Source organism: Cavia porcellus, unplaced genomic scaffold (assembly GCF_034190915.1).
Source record: "Cavia porcellus strain 051 isolate PalLab524CR breed Dunkin Hartley unplaced genomic scaffold, mCavPor4.1 scaffold_6, whole genome shotgun sequence".
NCBI lineage: Eukaryota > Metazoa > Chordata > Mammalia > Rodentia > Caviidae > Cavia > Cavia porcellus.
Window position 1 is genome coordinate 9,496,732 of NW_026947489.1, and position 26,468 is coordinate 9,523,199.

The following is a 26,468-nucleotide window of genomic DNA, read 5'->3' on the forward strand; positions in this document are numbered from 1 at the left end:
CTTGCTGTACTTGATATGTATTACCAAGAATTCCATTAGGTTTTATAAGATATTTAAGGTAATCTAGAAAATTTAGTCCTTGTCAGTTTCCTGCTTTGGAGAGAAAATAGTCAGTGACGGTTAAAAGAAAGCCGATATCACCTAGAAGAGATTTAAAGAGCAGGAAATCTTTATGATTGAGATGAGGCAGCAGGGGCAATGAGTGGGCCTGCAGTAAAGAGTGGCTAAGTCAAAAACTGGAACCTCACACACACTCCTAGAAGACTCTCTCCTCCTACCCAGTCCTCTGTAAATGGCAAGCTGAAAAATTTATTTCAAAGCCTGGAGCTATGTATGTAGTCATTTTTCCAACTCAACTGACAATAGTCTTACTTAATGTAGGCATACTTTGGATCTTTCATCAAGTAAAAGAAAAAAGTAATATCACCCCAAATGTGTTAAAAGCTTCATTTATTAAACAAGAAGCTAAAGGAAAATAATTCAGATCCCTACTTTATATTGCTCTGAGATTCCAAATTTGAGACAGTTTGTATAGCAAATAAAAATAAGAAGTGAAATACAAATTGCTTGAAAGTTTCATAACCCAGAAAGATAGAATATAATATAGGAAGCAAAGTTTATAACTTAATAATAACTTCAGCAACAAACCAATCTCACAATACCCACATGCATTAATTTGGCCAGTGTTTACTCATGACATTTATCATAGTTTATGGCTGAGATAATAAGAAAAGTTGCTGGTGATTCAAAATATGGGTATTACAATTGCAAATATATTACAAATCTAGAACTGTAGAACAATGTATTAATAATATATGTAGATGACACTTTGATTTAAAAAATTGACTATAGGAACTCAAAAAATGCTCTTCTACTGTTGTAGGTTGCAACAATAAAAGCAAATCATTTCCATGTACACAGTATCTGTTCTGGGCTGGTTAGTCCAGAAAGGCATAGCATGGAATTGATGTGGCCCAAAATAGCATACATCTTAACCTGCAATGAGAGTTTGGTCCGTGTTGTAGTCAGGCGTTGTGCAGAGAACAATTAGAATCAGAACATGGAGTTTATATTATTTTTATAATGGTCCCTGGGAGTTAACACAAGAAAATGCAGGAAATCTATCCGCAACACCAAAAACGTAGAATATTTAGTCAAGGGCCTAAATCCCACAGCGATGTCCCACATGAGTCCAGATGAAAACTCAGAGCTCATGACAATACCTCCCACGAGTTCAACTGGAGATCCTGAGCCCACAAGAAGGATTCATGCCAGTCTCTTTTACGGATCCGTGCCAGGAAGCCCAAAGGTCAGCAGTGGAAGCCAGAAAGTCCATGCCAGCAGGGTGATGGAGCTGTGCTGGTAGGATGAGGGTTCTATGCTGGAGCCGCAATGTCACACTCACAACAAAGACCAGGGCTGTCCTGAAAGGCACCACAACCATCCTCAGTGACACAGAGGCCTTGAGCTCCTCTGACAACAAGCACAGTCGAGTACATGCCAGGAAGCCAACGTAACGAGTTCATCCTGGAGACCAAGTGGCACATGTCTTGCCCTCCAGGACCAGGAAGCAATTCTCGATGTGAGGACAAGAGTTTCTCCAGGAGAACCAACGGCTCAAACAGCAACTTGTGGGAGAACCCACAATGCCTCAAGGCCTCAACGCAACAATACATTAAGGCCTTCCTTCTCCTTCTCCACCTCTTTATTTATGCTGGCAACTTTCCTCAGGTGGAGCATCTATGCTCAGTGCCGTGCTGATATAATCCAGCTGGCATTAAGTTGACCACCACTTCCTAACCCATAACAGTCTGTGACTTTGCACAGTTGTCTTGTGATTACTTACGTACTGCTGTGTGGCTACTACGTATACTTCAAGATACTTCAGGAGTAAGCTGCGGAACAGACCAACAGCTGTGGCCAGCAGATCTATTATTCTGCCGTTGATCGAATGCAGTAATGGTAGAATTGATTGTCTGGGCCAGTGGTGGCAAACCTATGGCACATTTGCTGCAGCTGGCTGTTTGTTTTCATTGAGAACTCACAAAAGTTTTGTCATCACTGGTCTAACCCTTTTCCTCAGCCAGAGCATGATGAAAATTAATCCAAAACAAGTAAGTACTGAAAAAGAGCTAAAGAAAATGTGACACTTAAAGAGTGACCTAAAGCCAATTCTTACGAGCATTCTAGTTGGTTAGATTAAGTCATCCAGGAATTTAGAGCACACATGTATGTCATCTAGTATAGTTTATCTTACAGGTGTACACGTGAGCATCCAACAGGCTGGCTTCTGTGAATAGTTGCCAATTCAAAATCTCAAGAAACAAATCAAATAATAGGCTAACCATTGGCCTATAAAAGAGCAGATTTTTGAGAAGATGCTTTACAGGGAAACAGAATAATAGAAGTTACGTCCTGCTTTTTTCTTTCCTTCAAATTAAGTATTAGGCAAGTAGTTTCATAGGGATTTCACAGTTGAAATTAGTCTTCTGCGAGTCTTCAGCCTGGTGGCTTCTTATGCCTTTATCTGCTGTTGTCCTGTGCCCTTGATGACTCCATGAACCATAGAAAGGATGTAGCAGAAGTTATCTGACTGGTCACAAGCTGTAGGGTATCCAGCCCTCAGGCCCATTGGGGAGCTTTGTTTGATGATTACCATGCTGATTTATAGTGGCTTAAGTTTACCTTGAGGTACATGATTTCACATTAGAATCCTAGGGCTGCACTTGCACTCTGGAAACATCAGACCGAGATTGGTCAGAGTTGGCCCTTTGGAATGAGATACACACTTTTCTGTTGCAGAATCTGTATAGCTCCCACTGAGTCAGTTTTATGTAATGTTATGTTTTCATAGACTTAAGAGACTATTGAAATTTTTCTCATGCTCACATTAGAAAATGAAAGATCAAGAGATTAATGTAATTTCAAAAAAATTCAGAGCATATTACTTTGTGGAAGTAAGGTATTACCATAGGTTCAATGTACAAAACTTGTCTGTGTCAACATCCCACTTTAAGACAGACCAGGTCTGCTTGGTCATTTATCCTTTGTGTCTGGTCCTAGTAACCCTTTGAGGTTGTAAGTTGGAGTTAATTCATCATCTATAATATTTACAACTTAAAATCATATTCTATAACCCCTTCCCAGAAGAGAAGCAACATCATTGTCATATTTTGCAATTATTATTTTAATTATTTATTTCAGATTAGTTTGAAATAGACTGTATATCACATTTAATGTGAAATTGCGTAGCCAATATCTGTTTGAGTTTTTCTTGAATTATCTTCTGGAGTAATTAAAGATAATTGGAAATAGCAGAAAGCACCCTAGCCTAAACTTTTGTCTTAATTTTAGGTCCTAGCCAAGACAATAACATTCTTAGGGGTTCAATTTCTGTATAGCAAAGATTTGGTTGGATTTGATTGACATTTTAAACTATATTACTGTTAAATAAATTTAAGCTAATTGAGTAAGCTTATATATGCAGTTTGAACACGTGTGTTGCTATCAACACATGGGGAATTGAAATTACTCAGTAACCCAGAGAGCTTACTAATATTTTCTCTGCTGTTTGTTTGTTTGTTTACTTCATTTTTGGAACGTGTGTGTGTGTGTGTGTGTGTGTGTGTGTGTGTATCTATGTAAATGATTCTGTGAGCAAAAGAAAGAAATTCTTTGGCTTAAGGTCTCAGGGCAGAATCTTTCTCATTCCTGTTACACAAACTATTGGAACCCCATCTCACTAGGTCTTCACTGCTAGGACATCTAAGTCTGCTCTTTATCATTTACTTATTTGAATCTTTTTTTTTCAGAGTGATATTTATGGACTGGCAAAGAAATGTAACTTAACAGAGCGCCAAGTTGAAAGATGGTTTCGAAGGCGGCGGAATCAAGAGAGGCCTTGCAGGTTGAAGAAATTCCAGGAAGCTTGGTAAGAAGGAGTATCAAAGCTTTTAGGGTGCTGCAGTTTCATCTACCAGGGGTGGAAGGGAATTCTGATACTGGAGTGCTGAAGGGGTTCAAAGCCTGCTCATCGTTTCCCTCAGGGTGTTTCAGGCTTAACATTCTGTGTTCCTGATCTCTTCTCTATGAAATAGGCCAATTCTGAATTCTCTTAGGATGAGCAGGAGACATCATGTACTTAGCCTGAAGACCTGAAAAATCATAAGCATGTCCTAACTAATGTTTGTCTTTTTACCATTTTATTTCAGCTGTCTCCAGTCATTTTGATTATAAGAACAGAGGTTGTGAGTTCTCAGCCCGGAATGACTAGAGTGTCTCTTTCTGTCTGATTTGGCTCACCAGCCCTGGTTTTGCCTGAAGGTTGCATAGATTGTGCTTCTCAAGTCCCATTTGGCTTAGGTTGGGGGTCAGAATGGGCTATGGCCTCCAGCAGTCTACCATAAAGGCTATCTTGGATATAGTCTGGAGCCAGAGAGGGTCCATTGGGTCTATTTTGAGTTTCATTTGAATTCTGCTTTTTCCCCTCCAGCCTGTAAGACAGTAGCATTTTGGATCATGCTTTGATGACACTGACCTCTGTGCAGAACAGGGGGATGAGGTCATTGTTCTTTTTTAATTTCACTCCAGATGAAAAGGTATTAGTGCATTGTGTCTGATGCCATTCTACACACAAATGTATCCTTTCTGTCTGTTTCTTAAGTTGCTCACATTCCCTAGTGACTTCCACCAGGTACTTTTGTTTTGATGGTGGAATGAATGACTGTCTAAAGGAAGACTCAAACAATTAGAGCCTGTAGTTCAACTTCAATGACTACCTTTGCTTTTCCTGTACCTTCCTGAGGACTGTAATCCAGCTGCAGTGCTGTGAGGCTGGCCTAAGTGTACAGAGAAAGACCAGTTCTTCAGGTTGTCTCAAAAACACCTAATTTCTCATCACAGGCCTCCTTCCACGGCCTTCCTACAGTGGCTCAGCATGTATGTCTTTACTTATTACCTGCTTCTCTCTAATTTTTAGCTCTTGAAAGACAGGTTAATACTATGTTGCTATCCATGTCAGCTTGGTACGAAGGTATCTAAAATATCAAAGTGGGGCTGATCTCACATTACAGCCTCCTTTTTCTCAAATGACATTAATTCATTCTTGCTAACAAAGGTTTCTTATCTTAAAGTCTCCAAACAAGGACTGATTCTCTGTCTCTGAGCTGAATCATACCCCACTGCATTTCTCTGGCAGTTTCTTGTGCACTGGAGTGACTCACAGTTTTAAACATGTAGTTAGTCCTCCCAAAGGGTAAGGCATCAGGGAATGTTTAAGAAACAAGAAACCATAAATTTATGTAGTTTAAGGATCTACCTTCAGGTCACTTAGCTGTTTGAGGACATATTGCACCCAGGTCTTCTGGCTCCTGTTGTGATGCCCTTTTAACTCATCATTCTGCCCTGCTATCTACTACCTTACTCTCAGCAAGCAGAGCATCTCCTCTGTGAGGTAGCCGTGGGGATCAGGCCGTGTCAGTGAGTCTACTCAGTGGTCACTGAGCTTAGAATTCACACCACAGAAGACAATTTCAAGTTATGCTAACCACACAGTCTAGCAATACAGAAGTTCATGTTGAGTATCAGTATGTATCACTGTGCATGGAGATTGACTTTAAAGGGAAATAAGTGTACAAGGCTTAGTTACTACCCTCAAACAGCTGACTGGGGAGACCACTCTATTACACATGAAGCCATAGCATCTGTGGTTATTACAGCCCAGTTGCCTTGGATCAGCAGAACATGATTGTGTTTAGATGTACAATATGACTTCTTAGGAAATAGACAAGCAGGGCTTGAGAGTTAGAGAAAGGCTTTTCAGAGGAAACAAAATACTAGCTGGACCTAGAGGAACTGGTCAGCTTTTCATAGGAAAAGAAGTAGCATTTGAGGGTGGCATTTCGATGTAAAGCAAAGATGCAGAGCAGGAAGGACATTGTGCAATATATTCAAGAATTAGAAAGAGGGCCCACAAGTAGAATTTAAGTTTTGTTTTTTTAGTTAGCCATGTTAACAAATTTCTTCTAAGTCAAGTAACTATTAAAAGTTATTATGGCCTGTATAAACAGACTAAGCAAAATGCCAAGCTATTTTATTGTAAACAAGTATGCTTTATTCTGTTCATCTGTGGGGCATGTCTGAGAAATCATAGCTCACAGCACATTTTGGAGGCATTTTGGAGACCTTAGGAAACTGATTTCCTAACACCAGCCTCTTAAGAGTTACTCTCCAGCAGGCAAAAAGTCCTGTTGGAGATATTTAGAATATCCAGAATATATAGAGGGCAGTTGCTGGGCTTCCTGAACTCAGTATATTGTTTCTTGGTTACTTTCTTTAATGGTGAACCCTTTGCTATGTCTCACAGCATTTAGAATTTCAGCCTGTGACAAGTCCTTTAGGTAAAAAAAAAAATCAAATTCCATATTAGATGGCTACCTTTCTTTGTAAAATAAGCATTTATGTCTTGCAAGAGAGAGAGTTCGTTTTCAAAGGGGAAGGGAATCAAGATGTAGAGGGTGGGAGAGGGAAGGAAGGGATAAAGAATTTAAAAAAAGACAAAGGAATTGGGATGTGTCATGTACCAGTACCAGTGGCACACAAGGGATGTAAAACTTACATATTATAAAATGTAATGTGTAAAGGAAAAAAAAGGAAGGTAGCCAAGAGATGGTTGCAGTGGGGAGAAAGGGAAGGAAGGAGGGTGAAAACAGGAATTAAAAGGTGTTATGAACGTCTATCAACTCCACACAAGGGATGTAAGCAATATGTACTGCACACATGTATTAATAAACTAAAATTTTTAAAAATTTATTGTCAAAAAAAATAGAAGAAGAAAAAGAAATCCCTCCTAAGTGCCTAAGATGTGTAGGGAGAACTCCCCAGTGTGGAAACGAGGCTCTGCTTGGCTGAGTGGCCTGAGCCTGGCCTCAACTGATACCAAGTGATAGATCCAATGGATATATTTTAGGCTCTGTGTATGACAAGAAAGAATTGCAAGTGTATACTCAATGGTAAAAGAAAAAGATCTGAATTTATTGACGATAACACCATAATATGTATGACTGTCCTGGAGTTCATTCTGATTGAATTACACACATGAGATCCAGTTCATATTTTTAAACTTTTACAAGGTTTGAGGGAGTTACTGAAGGTTCAACCATAAGATCTAACTAAATATGCTCTGGCCTGAAGCTTTAGAGATTTTCTGGGTCTTTGTTATTTTATTTTTGATTTTGTTTGAATAAGGGAAGGAGCATTGGGTTTTGCCCAAATTCAGGTGGGTGGAGAGGGAGTGTTTTTCTAGCCCTAGCCCACAGGTGCACTGCTACTGCATTCTGCTTTTCTATGATGGACCCATCTGTGATCCTACCAGCTTCTGTCTGCATTGGCCAATGTTTACTCTTCCCAGTTCCTTCCCAGTCTCACCCTGAACCCCTATCTTGTGCTATTTGCCCATGATAGATTCTCCTAGCTTGGGGCTTAGCTGTCTGTAACACGACATTCGCCCAATTTGGTATCAGACCCAGAGAAGCAACTTATCTCTCCAAGAGTAATTTCTACCTTCTGCTTCTTATTCCAGAGATAAACTTAATCCCTGTGAACTGAGCCTTCTCCAATCTCAGCACTCTACAACCACCCAAGCACTCCACCCCCAGCCCCCAGCAAACATTTCTGTTTCCTGTTTTGCACAGGCAGATGCTCCTTCAAATCAGCTGTTAATGTGCCATTTTCCCCACCTCCCAAGCTTCTCCCCCAGCCAGACCTGATAAAAGTAATTTCCCCCGTCTTTGTTCTACTGAGAGCATTTGTATTTCTTTGTAACTTTCCCATGCCCACATTAAAGGCCTTTCTACTCTTTGTCTCCCATTATTCCTTTAGCACCACCTCAGATTGTGTGTGAAAAATACTGAATCAGCCTAATGAATCCATTTCTTAATTTTTTTCAACTCCCTTCCCCACATTTATGTTTATTTCAACCTTTCCTGGGGGTAAAAAGGAAGTTTTACTATCTAAGGTTCATTTGATGAAAAGAAAATAGTACTGATAAATACAGTACCTGATCATTCCTCTTAATCAGTGAAATGCAGCTCTCAGACATTTTGAACTCAGGAGCCTCTGTACTCTTACAAACTCTTGAATATCCCCTAGAACTTTATTATTGATAGTTACTGTATTAGGTATTGAATCTGAGACATTTATAAAACATGGGATGCTTTGAACACACTTTTCATTATGCACTTTCTTTAGAGCAATGACACAATCGTGTCACTTTGTAACAGAAAATGGCCCCCACCCCCAGCCAGTTTCTCAGTTGCCCAGGTAGTAGTTCCTGTTCCTGCTCCACCTGTCTCTGGTCTCTTAGACATGGCTGGTCACTGTGATGCATAGCTGGTCACAATGATGCACATTGTGTAAACCAATTCCCAACTGACAAGCCATTTTGCCTCTGTACTTCCTGCTTGCTTATCCCATATAAGAGTCCTAGATCACTAGAGATCAGGACCTGAAATTGCCTCCAAATCCTGGGTGTCATCTTGGTGTTTCTGCTTGCTGTTGCCATGTGACCTCTGCAAGTTGCTACTGCGTGCTTGTGACAGAATGCAAGGGGAAAGTAAGTAATGTTTTGCTGCTATTCTAAAAACCTTCTGAGCTCGGGAATCCCTGGAACATTCTTTGAGAACCACTGATGTAGTATAATGAATGCTGAATTGGTCTGGTGCAGAAAAATGTAAAACGTGTTATACTCTTGCATCGGATTATGCTCTATGACCTTATGTGAGCTATGTGATCTCTCCATGTGCCAGTGTTCTTTAGTATTTATCTTACCTAGTTTGTGAGAATTAGACAACAGACTGTAAGAAAGGATAATTTTACTATTAACTTTATAATGTTTGTTAAATGTGTTAAAATCTTGATAAAAATGTGATAACATGTGTGCTTAGCATTGTGCTTGGCACCCAGTCAAGATGTCAATAGAGTTTGAGAAACAAATCAGACAAAATACACCACCTAAATGTTTGCTGCATTTATGAGTGAGGTGGCCTTATTATTTCCTATTGTTTGTGTTTCTTGTCTAGGCGAGGTAACCCAAGGCCAAAGAAGTGTTTTCTGTAGTACATACAAATATGACAAGTACAGACAGATCTCAGCTTTTATTTTATAAAACATCTCGAGTATTTTTATGCTTCAACTTGCATAATATTGAATGCTTTTTTTTTCCCTTTTCTGTCAAAACAAGTCATAAAGAAAGACTGTGTTCTATCTTAGAAGTAGTACTAATATTCCGGGAACACTACTGGATCAGAGTCCAACGCCTTGCACTTTGGGTCTCAGTTTTACTACTTCTTAACTGCAGGAGCTGGGCAAGTGGCCTAGCCTTAGTAGCCTTATTTTTCATCTATAAAGTGGATATAAGGCTATGTTCCTATTCCCTATTTATTTTGTAGATGTACTGAGGAAAATATTGTAGGTTAATGATAGCAAACCTTTTAGAGATGAGTGCCAAAACTGCATCCCAGAACCCACTTATTTATTGCAAAAGGCCAATTAAACCCGAATACTGAGGTTTTAATTTAGAAAAAAAAAACTTATGCATTAACATCTTTTGTTTTAAAAACAACATGGTGACACAGGCTCACCACCATTGATATAGGGCATTACAAAAGTAAAAGGAACAAATATTGTGACAGTATCTTTGCTTCAGCAATCTCTGAATAAAGTTGCCATGATTTAAAAAATAACTTTATTTTAGAAAGTTGAAAACATAAGGTAAAGATAGCAGATAGATAAGAGTAGAATACAGAGGCTCCCTGAGACAGACAACTCAGATGCCGAAATAACACAGCGTGGGGAGTCCCGGACAGAGGGAGATGGAACCAAGGAAGAAACTAAAGTGAAAAGAACCAGTCAAATACGCAGTCCTGGGGCTACTATTGAGGCAGCTAAGATTCTGTGCTCTCATGCACCCGAATTCCTGCTGCTTTGACTTGCTGGATCCGCAGTCACACTGAAGTGCAGTCGCACTAAAGTCAGAGCTCGGCAAGCCCAAAGGAGAATAGAGCCGGTAAGGATCTGCATTGACCTGCGGTGAGTGCCGGGAATAAAACCCTTCTATGGGAAAGGGGTACCAACAGGACGACATTTTGGAATCGGGCTGGACTGGCAAGAACAAGGAACAGCAGTGACTTCAGTTAGTTGTTCACTTCCCAGACGAGATTGGTAGGGTAAGCGTGGCCTGGGTCACACCCCTGGCTGAAGCCCAATAAGTTGTCCCAAACCAATTCCCTATATGTGGCACACACTAACACAGTGAAGGCCTCAGCAGGTTGACTGACCTGGAGAGGAGGAATCAGCATACGCCGCCCCTGTTTGCACTTCAATAACACACTGGAGTGGGCAGGATCACCTAGCCAGTGCACTTCAGAAGAAACATAGCCAACAAGGAAAGGGACTGGGACCTCCTCTATACACCTGTATGGAAGAAACAAAAAATACAAGAAGAGGAAACAACAAGAAAAAGTCCCCAACCCCCAACCCTGAGAACGTTGATCCAGAAAAGATAAATATAAAAACGATTGAGGACAGCAAACATGCAATATCAGACACGGCATCAGTGTACATAAAGAGATATCTTCAGGACCTTATAGATGAGTTCAAAAGTGAAATATTTAACCAACTAAAGCAAGATATAAGTAGATTACTAAAAGAAATGCTAAGCACCTCTCAAGAAGACACAGATGGAAGAATGGAGGAAGCACATAAAAAGGAGAGAAATGTTGGATGAAGAATATAAAGAAAACATAGAATACATGAAGCAGATTCAAAGAGATTACAGGAAATAAAAAACTCCATTGAAAGCTGGCAAAACTGCTTGAAAGAAACTAAGGATAGATTGTCCAAACTGGAATACAGGTTTGCAATGTGGGATCATGACAGGAAAAATTTCTTAAAAATAAGGAAACAGGAAGTAATAAGATAAAGGTTAGTAGATGACAAGAGGATCTATAAATTAAGAATAAAGAATGTGAATGAAGAAGCAGGGGTACAAACAAAGGAACTACAGAGGCTATTCACAGAAATAATTAAGGAAAACTTCCCAAGCATAGGAAAAGGAAATGATATTCTGATGTATGAGGCATACAGAACTCCAGCCACCTACAACCAAAACAGAGCTACACCCAGGCATATAATAATCAAGATCCCAGAAATTCAATATAAGAACAGAATATTAAAAGCTGTCAGAGAAAAGAAACATTACCTATAAAGGAAAACCCATCAGAATCACAGCAGACTTCTCAACATAGACCATCAAATCAAGAAGAGCTTAGAGCGAAGTATTCCAAGCCCTAAAAGAAAATAACCTCCATCCCAGATTGATGTACCCTGAAAAACTGTCTCTAGAAATCAATGGAGAAACAAGATGCTTCCAAAACAAAGAGGAACTGGGGGAATTCGCAACCACCAATCCAGCTCTACAGAGAATACTGAAGAACATTCTACAGAGAGAAAAAAATACCAGAATTCCACAGTAGCAGAGAGGCCTCAATGAAAGGAGCAGACAGTGGAATGAAGAAGAAAAGTAGACAACTAATGACAGAAAAAGAGTACAACAGAAATAAGGCAGAGAAGGTTGGCTGTAATCTCTATATAGATGGCCTTGATATGCTAAAAAAATAGAGAAACACAGGCAGAGTAGATCAGGAGGTAGGGTCCACCAAGATGCTCTTTTATAGGAAATATAATTAACCTAAAAAAGGGTTTATGGACCAAAAATCAAACATGAGAAAACAATGCTTTCTGTGACAGGGAACCAGAGAGTAATAGGGGCAACTAGACCAGTATTTGTGGATAGGTTGGAAAAACAGGCTTTAATAGGTAAAGGAATGCAACCAGAGATCAAGTCCAGGAGGGAGAAGGTTCAGAACCACTTAGGTAAATAGCAGGTTGCCCCTCCAATCTAAAAACGGTGTTGGTGAGACCCAAAAATGCACAGTACAACCTGGGGGAGTGAAAGGGGAAGAATAGTCTTAAAAAAGACGGCAGAAGATATTGTTAACAGTGTATCAGGATTTAAAACCCACATTACTCACATTGCTCTGCTTAGATAGATTTTATTCTGTCCCAGTTTGTCTATTTGCACTAGATCTGAGGGCACAGACAGCTATCCCAAAAATAATAGGATATAGTACAGTAATCTTCTTTAATTTCCTATTAACTTATTCTGGAGCCCTGTATAACTTATACTGTTTTATCATGACTGATCTTAGTTAAATCTGGTTTGTTTGATTGCTGTTCAGTATCAACAGATTTTATTCAAAACTGTTAAGATTGGTAGTATCAAATGTGACAGTATAGGCAACTACACTGAAGATGACAGGATTCACTATGATATCCATTCTGGTTTAATTACCACCTGTTTTTGAAGTTTTACACTATTTACAAAGTTGTGTTTTTATTAATATTGTTACGTACTGCTGTGTTCAGTTATACTATGTCTGATGATATAGACAGTTCTATTGAAGATAAGAGACAACACAGAAACCAAGGTAGAACTCCTTGTACAGTTTTATGTCTTTTTCGTTTCATGTGTTTATAGGAATATGTTTTGTTTTGTCTTGCTTTGTTTTGTTTCTCTGTCTAATATGGAAAGACTAGAAATATATGTTAAGATGCATGCATGCATAGAACCTATAAACAGTTTACAAGCACTGATCTTGTAATGCATGATGAAATGAACAAATACTTTGAAAAAAAGTGACACTACAGTACTCATTGCTGATCCTGTAGTGTCATGATGTGAAATCTAGCAATACTATTATTCTTTGTTCAGAGTGATTTTAGCCTTCTTTGGTTTGTTTAATCTCAACATAAATGAGGATATGGATAACTGCATGTATGTTTAAGTGTATAGGATTGATAACCATATTACTAAGTTTTTGTTGGGTAGTTGAACAGAACTGTTTGCAGTCTCGCTGTTTGAATCCCCACTTTGTATGTTTCACTTTTGTATGTTTAACAACTGTTTGTAAGAGGACAATATGTAATCATCAACTAATGATTTCTTACTGTTTATTTTTTTCTTTGAAAGTTTTCTGCTTTGTCTTTCTTTAAAATTAAAAAAAAATTTAAAAAAAAGAAAGACGAAGGAAAAAAGAGGTCTTTATTGAGGCACAGGAAGGCTGCAGAAGAAACGCAAGCAGCCTAGGGTGAGAACAAAGAAGTGGAAGTACTTTTATCAGATCTGGCTGTAGGAGGAGTTTGGGAGGTGGGCAAAATGACATATCAACAGCTGATTTGAAGGAGCAGAGGCCTGGGCAAACAGGAAACAAAGTTTCGGGGGCTTGGGGGTCAAGTGGTTTGTGGAGTCTCGAAATTGGAGAAGGCTCCACGCATGCAGTGCATGTGCAAAATGGGAGCGGGAGGTGTTTTTGTTTTTGTTTTTGTTTTTTTCCTGAAACTCAAAAGCAGAAGTTACTTCTGGAGAGATATATTGTTTCTTGGGGCAATGCCATGTTGGGCAGATGTCATGTTAGAGATAGCAAGCCTCAGGCTGGCAGAATCTATCCATCTACAGTTCCACTCACTTTCTCTCTCCCACTGTAGATTATTTTTAAAGCAAATATTAGACACTGTATCATTTCATTTCATTTCTAAGTACATAGTATGTATCTATATATTTGCAATATTATTGCCATGTCTAAAATAATTTTTATTTGATAAGAGGAAATAATAAGTGTTCAGATTTCCTTGGTTATCTTATAATTTTCTTTACAGTTTGTTTACTTTATTAAAATCAAAATAAGAGCCATATGTTGCAATTGATTGATATGGCTGTTAAGTCTCTTCTTAATCTTCCCCCATACATAAAAAGAAAATGTTTTCTTTAAAATTCTGCTTTTAACAAAACCAAATAACAACAACAAAAATAAAAAATAAACACACTTCTGCCTTTAGGAAACAAGAATAAGGTTTGACCACACAGAAATCATACAGGAGTTTTAATTTCAGGGAAATTAAATAGGTTGCTAGATTTGTCAACTTTCTTCTTTTTACTGTGTTGATGATAATCTTGATATCAAATCATCATTTATGATGTGTTAGAGCTGATCCAGTCATAGTAATAGTAACCGTAGTAGTAGCAGTAGCAGTAGTGGCCCAGTTTGTTTTGCTTACTTCATGCGAGGGCTATGCCAGTGCTTTTGCAAACTATCTTAAATTACTTGGACATTTGTAGGGAAGTTTTGTCATTACCATTATATAGGTGAGGGGGTTAAATGACCTACCTGAGTGTATAGCTGTCTCATAACTGGCAAAGCCAGAATGTAAACTTGGATTTGCATGACTCCAGAGAGTGTATTCTTCCAGACTTTGTCATACCAAATCCTTTTCTCTTCAGATTTCAGTGACCTTTACATAAAGGAGTAACAAATTTTCTTTCTTTCTGACAGCTGGCGATTTGCATTTTACTTAATACTTACTGTTGCTGGAATTGCATTTCTCTATGATGTAAGTTGTCTTTTTGATATCTTTGGACTTGCCTTTAAGTGTTAAAATTCTTGACTGAATTCCTTTAGGATATATTCTCGGTAATCAGTTTTAGATATTTCCCTTTGATTCTAGTTTTTAAAAACATACTTTATTGCTGTGGTTGTCATAAGATATGTTTACTTCTAAAAATGCAATAATTGAATTGGCTCAAAAATATTTTAGTACGAGGTTGTGAGTTCGATCCCCAGTGCCCAAAAAAGAAAAAAAAATTTAGTAGATTTGTTGTTCAAAATAAATTTTATCAATGACACAGCCCTCTTTTTTGAACCTAGATTTATAGTGAATTTTATATGGGTGTTACATAGGGCCATGAATAAATACCTACAAAGAGAGAAATATATACAGTAGAAGCAGCATGCAAAAGCGAATTTTCCTGTGCATCTTTGCCCCGACTAAGCAACATGAAGAAGAGTACATTTTCTGCAGAAATTAGCCTCTGATTTTGATAAGCTTACGTTTCTGTTTGTGTCTGTTTTTATAGAAACCTTGGACGTATGACCTCTGGGAGGTTTGGAATGGCTATCCCAGACAGGTGAGTCCCCTCTGGCACAACCACTTCCTTTCTTTAACATCCAGGGCCCTAGAATTAGCCTTAGTTAAGTTTTGTTATCCCTTCCTTCTCTTTGTCAACTTTCATGTCATCTTCTGGCTTTTTCCCTTCCTGGGCTTTCTGATTCTTATTAATTCATCACTTGTCTCAGTCCTAATTTATGTACGATTAATGAAATATGTATTTGGGTTTAAATCTACCATCTACTGCTCACTTTTTTTCATTCCTTCCATCTGATGAATTTCCTTTGTATCTCCCCCTAGCTTTTCTGTGAGACAGTCAAGCTTTTACAAAAATCACCATTCCGTTTTCCCTTGTAGTGATTTTTCATTAATGCATGATTTGTTATCGTAGAAATTACATTCTAATAATACAAATTAGTATTTTTTCGTCTTCCTAGTCATTATAAGATCCTTAGATATACCATATAACCACTTCTTTAAAATGTTTAAAGTCCTGTAGATCACTGCTCTTACTGCTTTAAAAGTTAGCCAAGTTTTTTTTTTCCTGCCATTCATTGCTTCCTGCATTTCTGTGCTCCCATTTATGGTTATTACTATTCTGATTGAAGAAGTCTCCATTGGTATTTTTTTACAACAGGTCTGTCAAGTTTTGTTTGGCTGAAAATATTACTGTGTTGCATTTATTTTTAAAAATTTAATAAGACAACTTTATTGAACTAAATTTACATATCACACAATTTACAAATTTAAAATGTAAGATTCAATAGATTTAAGCACATTGACAGAGTTGTAGAGCGACAACCACTGTCAAATTTAGGTCATTTTTGTTATCCCAAACTAAAACTTTTTACCTATTAGCTATCGTCTCCCAATCCTTTGCCTTTATTTTTTAAAGGACATTTTTGCTGGATGTAGAATTCCAGGTTAGCAGTTATTTTCATCAGTACTTTAAAGTTCCATTATCTTATGAATTCCATGAATTTTTTAGGAATTCAGCTGTCGCTTTTAGTCTTGCTTCTTTGAAATGATGTCTTTTTTTCCTAAGTTATGTTCATGCTTTGGTTTGTCTTCAGCAGTGTTATTGTAAAATACACAGTTTCAGTTTTCTTTGGATTCACCGTACTCAGAAGCCATGGTGCATCCTGGATTTGTGGTGTGATCTGTTTAGTCCATTTTGGAAATGGTCATTGCCATGCCTCTGTTCCTTCCTCTCTTTACTCTTCTAGAGTTACAGTTACAGTATGCTAATACTTTAAATGTTTTTATGTCTCTTACACTTCTAAAAATAGTTTTCATCCTTTTGTCTTTCAATCTTCAATCTTTAGGAAACAATTCTCTATTGATCATTTGCATTTAAGATAGAAAGGGAGATAGTGACTGCCTTGTGTTCTAGACTATCTTTAAAACTTGTTTATATAACAAAAAATCCCAGATGATTTAAATGTCTCCCTCTGGAGAAAAGGTAGCTGTGTTCCCTAGCTCAGGGTTCTCTCATACAACACAATCTACACCATATGCAGTTGATATCTGATGCCCTATGGGAATCGAGGATGAGAAAAGTGGCCCAAATACAGATACTCCAGCTGCTGTTACTGCTGTGAGTCACATGGTGTTCTTTATCTTTGATCCAAAAGTCTGCTGTCTTCTACCAGAATCTATGAAACTTGTGGTACACTAACTTGTTTGCTTGCAAGTAGGATAAAATCCTAGGTATTTTCCATCTTACTGTGTCCTCTAGTTGACTAGTGCTTTTGCCAGAAGAGTCTAATCTGGTGTTAAACACACCTTTTGAGTTCTTAATTTCACTTCACGTATTTTTCAGTTCTCTAATTTTCGCTTGATCTTTTAATGGATTCCTGTTCTCTCCAGAAATATTTCCATTTTTTAGTTTGTTTTTGAAGTTATTTTCAAGTCTGAGTATAAATCTTAATTACCTCTAGATCTGTTTTCTTTTCTTGTTCCAGTCTTCACCTACTTTCTAACTTTTGATTGAATGACTAAAATTGTATATGAAAAAATATAGACAGGATATTATCTTGTTTCTGAGAGGATTTATTTCTCTTCTGTTAGATGTTAGTGTAGATCATATGTGACTGATTCAATGTGGACCACAGTCTTTGTGAGGGTAAATGTATTTCCACCTTACTCATTTACTAGAGTGTCTTTCTTCCACAGGTTTAAATAAAAGATTACAATGTTTACAAAGACTCCTTTTTGTTGGTTGGCTTAAACTTTGGTTTGCTTCCTAACACTATGAGAGAACTACCAGAACACCTGCTTAACCTCTGCTGTTTCTTAATTCTGGGCTCCCTGCACTTACTAAGTTGGCATATGCAGAATTTGTGATATGTATTGTTGTGCTTTTCTTTGGCTTTATTCTGCTTAGGGTCTGTAGTACTCATTGAATAAAAGGTCACTTGAAATTATTTTAATTCATTTTTTCACTTGGGATCTTTACTACATAGGTTATAGATTCTTGGATTGCTCTCTGATGCCCTCAAACAGATACTCCTCCCACCTTTTTATCCAGATTTTAAGTTGTTCTTATTAAGATTAAGATTTTAAGTTGTTCTCACTATGTCTCATATAGACTTGTTTATCATAGAGGGAAGCAGAAACTCTGTTGTCCTTTTATGCCTTTATCAAGAATGATATGTTCATCAAGAACAAAAAATTATTTCTTTTAATGTGTTAGCTCCAGCAATAAACAGTCGAAGTTTAGACCAGAAGGATCTAAGCATTTTCTAGGCCAAACCCCAGTTGTTTTTACCAGTCAGTGCTGTGACGCACTTCTGAAGCCTCTGAAGCCTCTCCAGCAGGCTAGCTCTGGCTTCTTACATGGTACGTTAGGAAAATCTCTGCTTGCATCACACTGGCTTCTGTCCTGCCTAAAGACCAGCTTCAAATTCATAGTTAGTGTGGGAAGGGACTACACAAGGGTGTGAATATCAGGAGAAAGCATTCAGTGGAGCATTAAGGTAATAGCCTACATGTAATGTCTCAGCTGACTTACTACAAAAGTACTAAGGATAATTTTAGCAACAAAACTTTAATTCGTTTTCAGAAGACTTTTTAGGGTCCTAAAATAATTTTACATAATTTATTACTTCTAATCCCTGGACTATCACCAGAAAAGAGATTAAAACATTAGAATTTCAGTAATAGTCAAGAAATATTAAATAAGGAAAGTATAGGACCAATAAAACAGATTTCCTATTGTTCTTAAGTATATGTATTTTAAATTATTTTTTAAATTTAAATCAAATTAAGTTAAAATAAGACAGTTCCTATAGTAGTTTTAATTTTTCAGGAAAAACATTTGATTTTGGAATTTATTTATTTATTTATTTTTACATTTTTATTTTAAAGACAATAAAGCTAAGTAAAATAAAACAGAACAAAGCCAGTCAAAACAAAACAGTGCAAGTCATAAAGGACTTCAAAACAAGATAATAGGAAATCGGCCAGAGATTTAGCTCAGTAGCATAAGCGCCTGCCTGGCAAGCTTGGCAGGGTCGTAAGTTCGATCCCCAGTACTGCAAAAAAAAAAAAAAAAATTAAATCAACAATGGTTACCGTAATGCTATTGTCTTCGAAATAGCTGCCTATAGCATTAGACATAATAAAAATGAAAGAAAACATAACAGAATAGAACCAATAAAAGTAAAACAATGAACACAGTAAAGGACTTCAAAACAAGATAATTGTAAATCCAAAATGACTATCATAATATATTTTGTTATCTTTGAAGTAGCTGCCCATGCCATTGGATATAATAAAATCAAACAAGACAAAACAGAATAAAACTCAGCCCAACATAACAATGAAAGTGATACAGGACTTCAAACCAAGATAATAGAAAATTAACAGTGGCTACCGCCCTCAGAAGGAGGCTCCCCCAGATGCTACACTGCATATTGTTATCCTCTGGACAAATGATCACACTACCAGCTTTAAGCCTGCAAAGCCAGTGAAACATTAAATAGTACAAGCATTAAGGCATCCCAGCCTGTGTTTCTCTGGATCAACCATTGTCTTGTGGTGGTGGTGGTCTGGGCTCTTCTCGACTCCCAGCCTGCATGCCAGAAGGGGCTGGCATCTGGTTCTCTGTGCAGTGGCCCACACATGCTTTCAGCTTAGGGCTTCTTGTTGACTTCTTGTTCTCCTCACCTGCAGTCCACTAATGGCAGCAACTCATGGGAGAAGCCGTACATTTGGCTCTTCCGCCAGTGGCCCTGAGCGTGGCACCGACGCGCAGGGAGGGACTGCTTTTTCTTGACTTGTTCTCCTCACCCACAGTCCACTGACGGTGCCAATTGGTGGGAAAAGGCTTAGGTCTGGCTGTGCCCCCAGCAGCCTGTGTATGGTGCTGACTCGCAGGGCGGGCTTGCTTTTGTCTACCATTTTAGGAATAAAATGCCTTGAAATATTATCTCCAGTTCCTTTTTGAAAGTTGAAATATGAACCAGTGTCATTTTGTGGAGTTTTTTGGATTAGAAATAGATAGGTTTTAGTGCACTAAAGTAAACTGTTTTAAGGTGGCATTTAAAATAACAATGCTCTTCTTTCCTCAGCCCTTGCTGCCATCTCAGTACTGGTACTACATGTTAGAAATGAGCTTTTATTGGTCTCTGACATTTAGCCTTGGCAGTGACGTCAAGAGGAAGGTAAGTGTATTATTTGCACGTTTCTGTAGCAGTTTCTTTAAATATTTTTATCCCTAGGTCCCAAATTCTAATCTTTAAATTGTATTTTTATGTGTATTTACTTTCCATTCGTGGATCTTTTTTGCTTTTGATAGTACATAGTATAGTGCAAGTTATCTTGTTCTTTGGTGCCTTGGTAAATATTTGTAGAAAAACATAAAAATTTTAACTTTGAAGTTCTGCCCCTGATCAATAAGTAAAGAAACCTCCTTTTATGTTGTCTGTTTCTTTCAGCTTGGGAGTTCAGTGTCTTTTAATGCGTAGGAGAAAAGTGTTAGCCATGGAGATTCTGTAACCACATCTTTTGGATGTTGAAAAAAAATCATGTATAAAATGCTTTTAATGTTTTCAAAGATTTTGAAAACATGTTTTCTTTAACTTACCAGTATCCTTTCTAGGAAATCTGGCTTCAAGCATTTTTAGCTTTGCTTTGTTTCCAGGGAAACTGAGTCACAGACTTGTTAAATGCCTTCTCAGGTCACAAATTCAACCATTTCAGAAATTGCTTGGTGAACTTCTTTTCTGGTCCAGCAATCCATGTTAGATCATGAATGCAATTCCTCATGTATGTTAGCAAAGCAGGTCAAATGATGAATAACGTTGGCCTATACTTCATGTGCTACACCCAAGGCAAAAGTCAAGTTGGTGGCCAAATTTATACACTCAATAGAATTGAGTTTAATTCAGCAGTCCATAAAATGAAATTGGCTTGATTAAGTGACATTTGATGTGAGTGGTGGGTAGATGTTTCTCATTACTAGTAGGCACATTATACTTTCTGGACATCTCCAAATAAAACTTATGAACTCTAAGAACATACTATGAAAAAACCTAATACAAATGATCTCTATTTCTATATGACTAAATAGTAGCGGTTGACTAACTGTTACTAACCTCAGGCTAAGTATACATTAAAGTTTAATGAATAGAGTCTTTCTTTCCTCAAGGGGTAGAATACAAGATATTTATTTTTAAGAAGTGTTCTTAATTAGGTTGATTCTAATTTTGATACTTTTTTTATCCCTCATCAATTTCATGGTATTTTATTTCCTTTTTACTATTTGCAGGTGCAGTGAGCACCTTTTCAAAAATTAAAGCATATGGGGCTGGGGATTTAGCTCAGCGGCATAAGCGCCTGCCTTGCAAGCAGGCAGTCGTGAGTTTGATCCCTGGTACCGATAAAAATGAAAAAAAAATTAAAGCATATACTTTATGTTTTATAAATACATATCTTCAGAGATATAAAACTATTGGAAGATGACTGGATTTCACCTCTGCAATTAATTGCCTTGGTTTAGACCCCTATTCAGTAACATATTTATCTAATAGGTTAAACTCCGTAAATTTGACTTCTTCATCTATAATATGGAACTAAAACTAGTTGCTATATCTTCAGGTTGTTGTAAGGATTAAGCCAGTTAATCCATATAAAATACTTCCTAGTTTATAGTAAGTGCTCAGTAAAATGAGCTATTATTATATTTATTCTTTCAGTTTAGCTTTAGAGAAGCTGCAACTTTTAAATTAAAATCATTTGTATTGAGATACTCAAATCATATAGTTGAACTATGAAAAATATGCAATTCAGTCATTTTTAATGTATTCACAGAGTTACGCAATCATCACCACAGTCAGTCTTAGGACGTTTTTATCACCCCTGAAGGAAACCCTGGACCTTTTAGCATCACTCCTCAAAGCTCCCCATCTCCTCAGCCTCCGGCAACCGTTAAGTTATTATCTATCTCCATAAATTTACCTTGTTTAGATATTAGTTCATATAAATTGAATCATGCACCATGTGATCCTTTGTGTCTGGCTCCTTTCATGTAGCATATTTTTAAGGCTGGTCCATGCTTGTGGTATGTCAGCACTTTCTTTTTACTGCTGAATAACAGTTCATTGGGTGAATAGACCTCATTTTGTTTCTCCATTTAACAGTTAGATATTTGGGTTCTTTTTTTTCATTTGGCTATTATGAGTAATACTGTGAATATTCATATACAAGCTTATATATGAATTTATGTTTTCATTTCATCTAGCTGTGGAATTTCTAGTCCATATGATAATTCCATGACTAGCTTTTTGAGGAACTACAAGATTGTTTAACAAAATAGCTGAATTATTTTACACTCCTACTGTACTGTCTAAGGATTCCAGTTTCTCCATATCCTTGTCAACACTTATTTTATCCATCATTTTTCTTATAGCTCTTCAAATGAGTATGCATTGGTATCTCAGTGTGATTTTGACTTGCATTTCCGGATGACTAATGAGGCTGAGCACCTCTCTGGAGCTAATTTGTTATTCGTCTGTCTTTTTTGCAGAGAATCTTTTATGTTGTGGTGTCCATGATGGTAGTTTTCCTTAACTTTGATTTTCTGACATTTAGTAAACTTTAATTTGTTTTTTTCATATGAAGTAACTTACTTTAAAGGTTTTGTAGTTTTATTATACCATCTTTTTCCTTTTGGAGACTAAGAAAGGAATAAATAGTACATGTAAACGTGCGCAAGAATATACTTGTATGTATATTTGGTGTGTGTGTTTGTACGCATGTCCAATGTGGTGCTTGCTTTGGCAGCACATACACCATATGTCCAGCGTGTCAGTGGAAAGAACAGCAGATGTTAGGAGTTAGATGACCACTGTTCAGTGTAGTCTCACAGTTAAATGATTTAATCAATGAGGATAATACTTAGAGTTGTGTTTAAAATTAAAGTGAAAGCTTTGTAAATTTCAAAACATGCAGATATAAGTTGCTGGTGTTACTATTTGATGATCTCCTCCAGTGATTGGAGAGTAACTGCATTTGCTTAATGGCTTCCATTTTTCTCTTGTTGTATAGGATTTTGTAGCTAATGTTGTTCACCACCTGGCTGCTCTTAGTTTGATGAGCTTCTCTTGGTGTGCTAATTACATTCGCAGTGGGACCCTCGTGATGATCGTGCATGATGTAGCTGACATTTGGCTGGAGGTAAATGTTCATCATTAAAAAGATAACATTAGCACATCCTGGGTTTCTGTATTTTCTCAAAGAAGGAATTGTCTGTGAGTGGTTTAATGGGGTTCTGTTAACACTCAGAGTTTGAGAATGTCGCTGCGTTCACAGTTCCTTCAAGATGTGAGAAATACCACTTCTTGTTTTATTTTTTTTCCACATTTCCTCATGGCGTTGCCAAGAGGTCATTTGTGGGATTCCATTTAATGGAGGTTCATGCTGACACTGGCTCAGGAAGTAAGATGAGATATTTGAAGAAGGAATGAACTATAATTTTTCAAAGGAAAGATTGAATTTTTGACATTCTGGATTCTCTGACTTGGATCTATTCATTAAGCAAATTCCTGAATATTCACTGGATGTTCACACTGACTACTTGATCCTTCTGCAGTCCAATCCCTGACTTTAGGAAATGCACACTCATGTTTTAAAAATGGCATTCATTTTCTAAAGCAGAAAGAGGACTTAGTATTTTTTATGCAGTAAGTAAGACTAGTCTTCCTAGTCCCATATCACACAAAATATGAGGAACAAAGTGACTGTTTCTTCCACCTGCTTCTGTGACAGATTGGTTCCTGCTGATCTTGAGGCTATAGTCAAGAGGTTGTTCCTCTGACTGCCAGATCTCCTGCTGTGTTTAGAGCAACATTCCCATGAATCTTTCAGTTTTTCATTTTAATGTACTCATTTAAAATGATGCTAACTGGCGTCATGTTTGGGATTACTTCTTGGAAGTTTAATAATTAAATAAAAGTTTATATAGAAAAAATTAAGTGTTCTAAAATCTTGTTCCTATATATTGAGGCTCAGCAAACTTTTTTGGTAAAGGACCATATAGCAAATCTAGTTTTGTGGGCTACATGCAAACTCTGTCACATATTTTTCTTTCTTTTTTTTTTTTTCAGTTTTATGTCCCTTTAAAAAATGCAAAAAACCATTCTTAAGGGCCAAAATACTTTAGCCATGGGGTGGACTGTCATTTAACAAACTCTGTTTGAGAAATAACCAGAAGTTATTTGAAGCCATTTCAAAGCAGATGGCCACTCCTAAAATATTATTTGTGTACAGAATGTTGTTTCTACTTTGTCTGTAATCCTAATTAGATACGTAAAAATATTGTTCTAAGGATCAAGGTTATTGTATGTGCTTCAGGGTAGCAAATGGCTTAGCAAACGAAGGACTATGCCAGCTTTTCCATTTGTTGCTCTCTGGATGTAGCCATCTCTGTTATAATTACCTCCTTCTCTGATCATATCTCCAGGCTCTGACTGAAAATTAAGACCACATTGACCATGACTTAAAAATTTTGTACTAGTCTGTTGCATCTAAATGCTTTTATTCAACTGTCTTTGGTGTGTTTCCAACTGAAAACAGTTCCATTGTGTTATTAAAGGGGAATTATATGTTCAAATAAATGTTGCGTTTTCCCCATACCCTGTCTTGTGCGCTGTCAGGGGCACTACTAATCCCTAAGAGCCTTGGGCAAATCACGTACTGTTTTGTTTTCTATCCCCAGTTGTAACCTGAGAAGTCTGTCTGTCCCTTAGGGTATATTGTGAAGTTTAGCTCATTACTGTTTGAGTATGTTCTGAGGTCCTTAGGTACAAATCAGAAGAAAAATGAAGTATCAGACTTAGAAGGCCTTTCATGGACAAACTGTAAGAACAGCTTCATGTTGTTAATCATCATGAATCATTCCTGATTCAGAAATCATGATCTAACTTGAGGTTCAAAGCACATGTCCAGTACTGTCCATCAGTAGTTGATAGAGGCCTATTTTATTTAATACTCTCCCAAGGGTGCATGCTTTATAGCTTCTCTGAAGAGTTCTTTTAGTGTTTGCCCTGTCAGTCATATTGACCTGAATACAGTCAAGGTACCATTTTTGCCCTGTTTACATCTTCCTTGAGATGAAGAGTAATAATCTTTTATATTCTTCAAGACGGTTGGTAGCATATTACTTCACTCTTTCTTTACAAGTAAAGACATCCTCAATGTCTACAAGTTCTTACTCATGATCTTTTGCCTTCTCTGTGCGTTTTCCTGACCTCATTACCCCATATCCAAATTTGGATCTGGGACCCAGGATATTTAATGTATCCTGACCGATACTGTAGTAGAGGAACTTCCATCTGATACTTCATTATTACACAGTCCATAATGTGTACCTTTTGCCTACGAGTGCTGTTTTGCCCTCACCAGTGGCTTACAGAGGTTCTCCTGCCTGTGCACATACTAACTTCCACCTGACCTAGCCACTGACCTGACAAATAGCTATTCACTGCATTCCAGTCGCGCCCAAGTGCCGACCTTTGCGCTATACCCGCTTCACCTACCGAATGTCCTAGTTATCTTAGTCAGCAACTGCAGCTACTCTACTAAGTCCTAAGCTACCCCACAGGCTGGTCATGTCTTCACCTCATGGTCAAGCATGCAAACTGTGACACAGACCTTTCCTAGAGTATACAGATGTTGCCTTTCTTGTTTTAGAAGGGTCTTGAGCCTCCCAGATGATATCAGTTCAGAAATTCCCCAAGTCTAAGCCGTGCTTCCTAGAGGGATGGTTTTCTCCAGCACAGCTCACACTCTGTGCCTTCCAACTCCTGTCCATCTTCACTCTCCAGCCCCCACCAGAAGCTGTCCCCTTCAGGATTGGACTGCACTGGATAATGCAGTGGAACATCCTCATCAATTAACTTCATCAAATACCATGTTCAGCATCCTTTTCTGTGACTCTTTTTGTTTAACACAGAACATATGAGCAGTATGGGCTAGCATAAACTAAATAGGAGACAGTCAAGTTCTTAAAACTATTTCAGCCAGGTCAGGGCCCCCAAGAGTTCCCTTCTGGTGCCTCTCGCATTATGTGCCTTAAAATGCGCACCTTGACTGCAGCATTCCCATTCCAGCCTACATTTCACTCCTATCTCAGCCTTTCTGTGATTCCGGCTTCTCCCAGTTAAGTGGAAATGCTAAATGCCTGAAAAGAATGCATGGAAACGTTGATTATGTGAATTTAGAGTCTTTTTGAAAAATGAACCATGTTTCAGGCATTTTAACATATCTTTTAAAGACATTATATTATGGAAAATTGCAAACACAGACAAATAAAGAGTATGATGGACTTCTCCAGCTTTAATATTTATCAGTATAGCCATCTTTTCAGTCCATGACATCATATACACTCCTTAACTGTCTTGAAGCAAATATCAAATATTTTATTTAATTTCTTAATTTTTAAAGTTTATGCTCTTGTCATTTTATCTAAATGCAGTTTCTTTTGTTTTTAGTCTGCTAAAATGTTTTCTTACGCTGGATGGATGAAAACCTGTAACGGTCTGTTTTTAATCTTCACTGCTGTGTTTTTCATCACCCGCTTCGTTATTTTTCCCTTCTGGTGAGTAAACAAGGTGCCATCCCCACCTTTGGTCAATGATGTGGAACCCTCTTACGCTCAGAGAGCATTGCCCTTTTTTTCCTTACCTTGATCTTCAGTTATTTGTGTCAGGTTCAGTTGAAAAGAAAAAGAATATGATGAGCCATTTTATAATTTACGTTTTTATAGATAATTAAAGCAACATTCTCCAGTGTGGAAAAGGCTTATGACGAAGAGAAATGAAAATTGTGTAATCCATTGGGTCTGTAGTAATTCTTACTCTGCATCTCGCTTCATAAATATGGCTCTTTCTTTTAACAGCAGTTCC

The 26,468-nt window shown here is 37.6% G+C and overlaps 1 protein-coding gene across 1 annotated transcript in view; it reads left to right on the forward strand.

The window, feature by feature from the left end:
- The window catches only part of Cers3 (ceramide synthase 3), a 118,664-nt gene that overhangs the window by 45,173 nt on the left and 47,023 nt on the right, over positions 1-26,468 (forward strand). The window contains exons 4-9 of the mRNA XM_003475274.4: positions 3,813-3,931; positions 14,448-14,505; positions 15,029-15,079; positions 19,635-19,727; positions 22,612-22,740; positions 26,055-26,161. Coding sequence (XP_003475322.1) covers positions 3,813-3,931; positions 14,448-14,505; positions 15,029-15,079; positions 19,635-19,727; positions 22,612-22,740; positions 26,055-26,161 — 557 coding nt within the window. The remainder of the gene's footprint in view (positions 1-3,812; positions 3,932-14,447; positions 14,506-15,028; positions 15,080-19,634; positions 19,728-22,611; positions 22,741-26,054; positions 26,162-26,468) is intronic.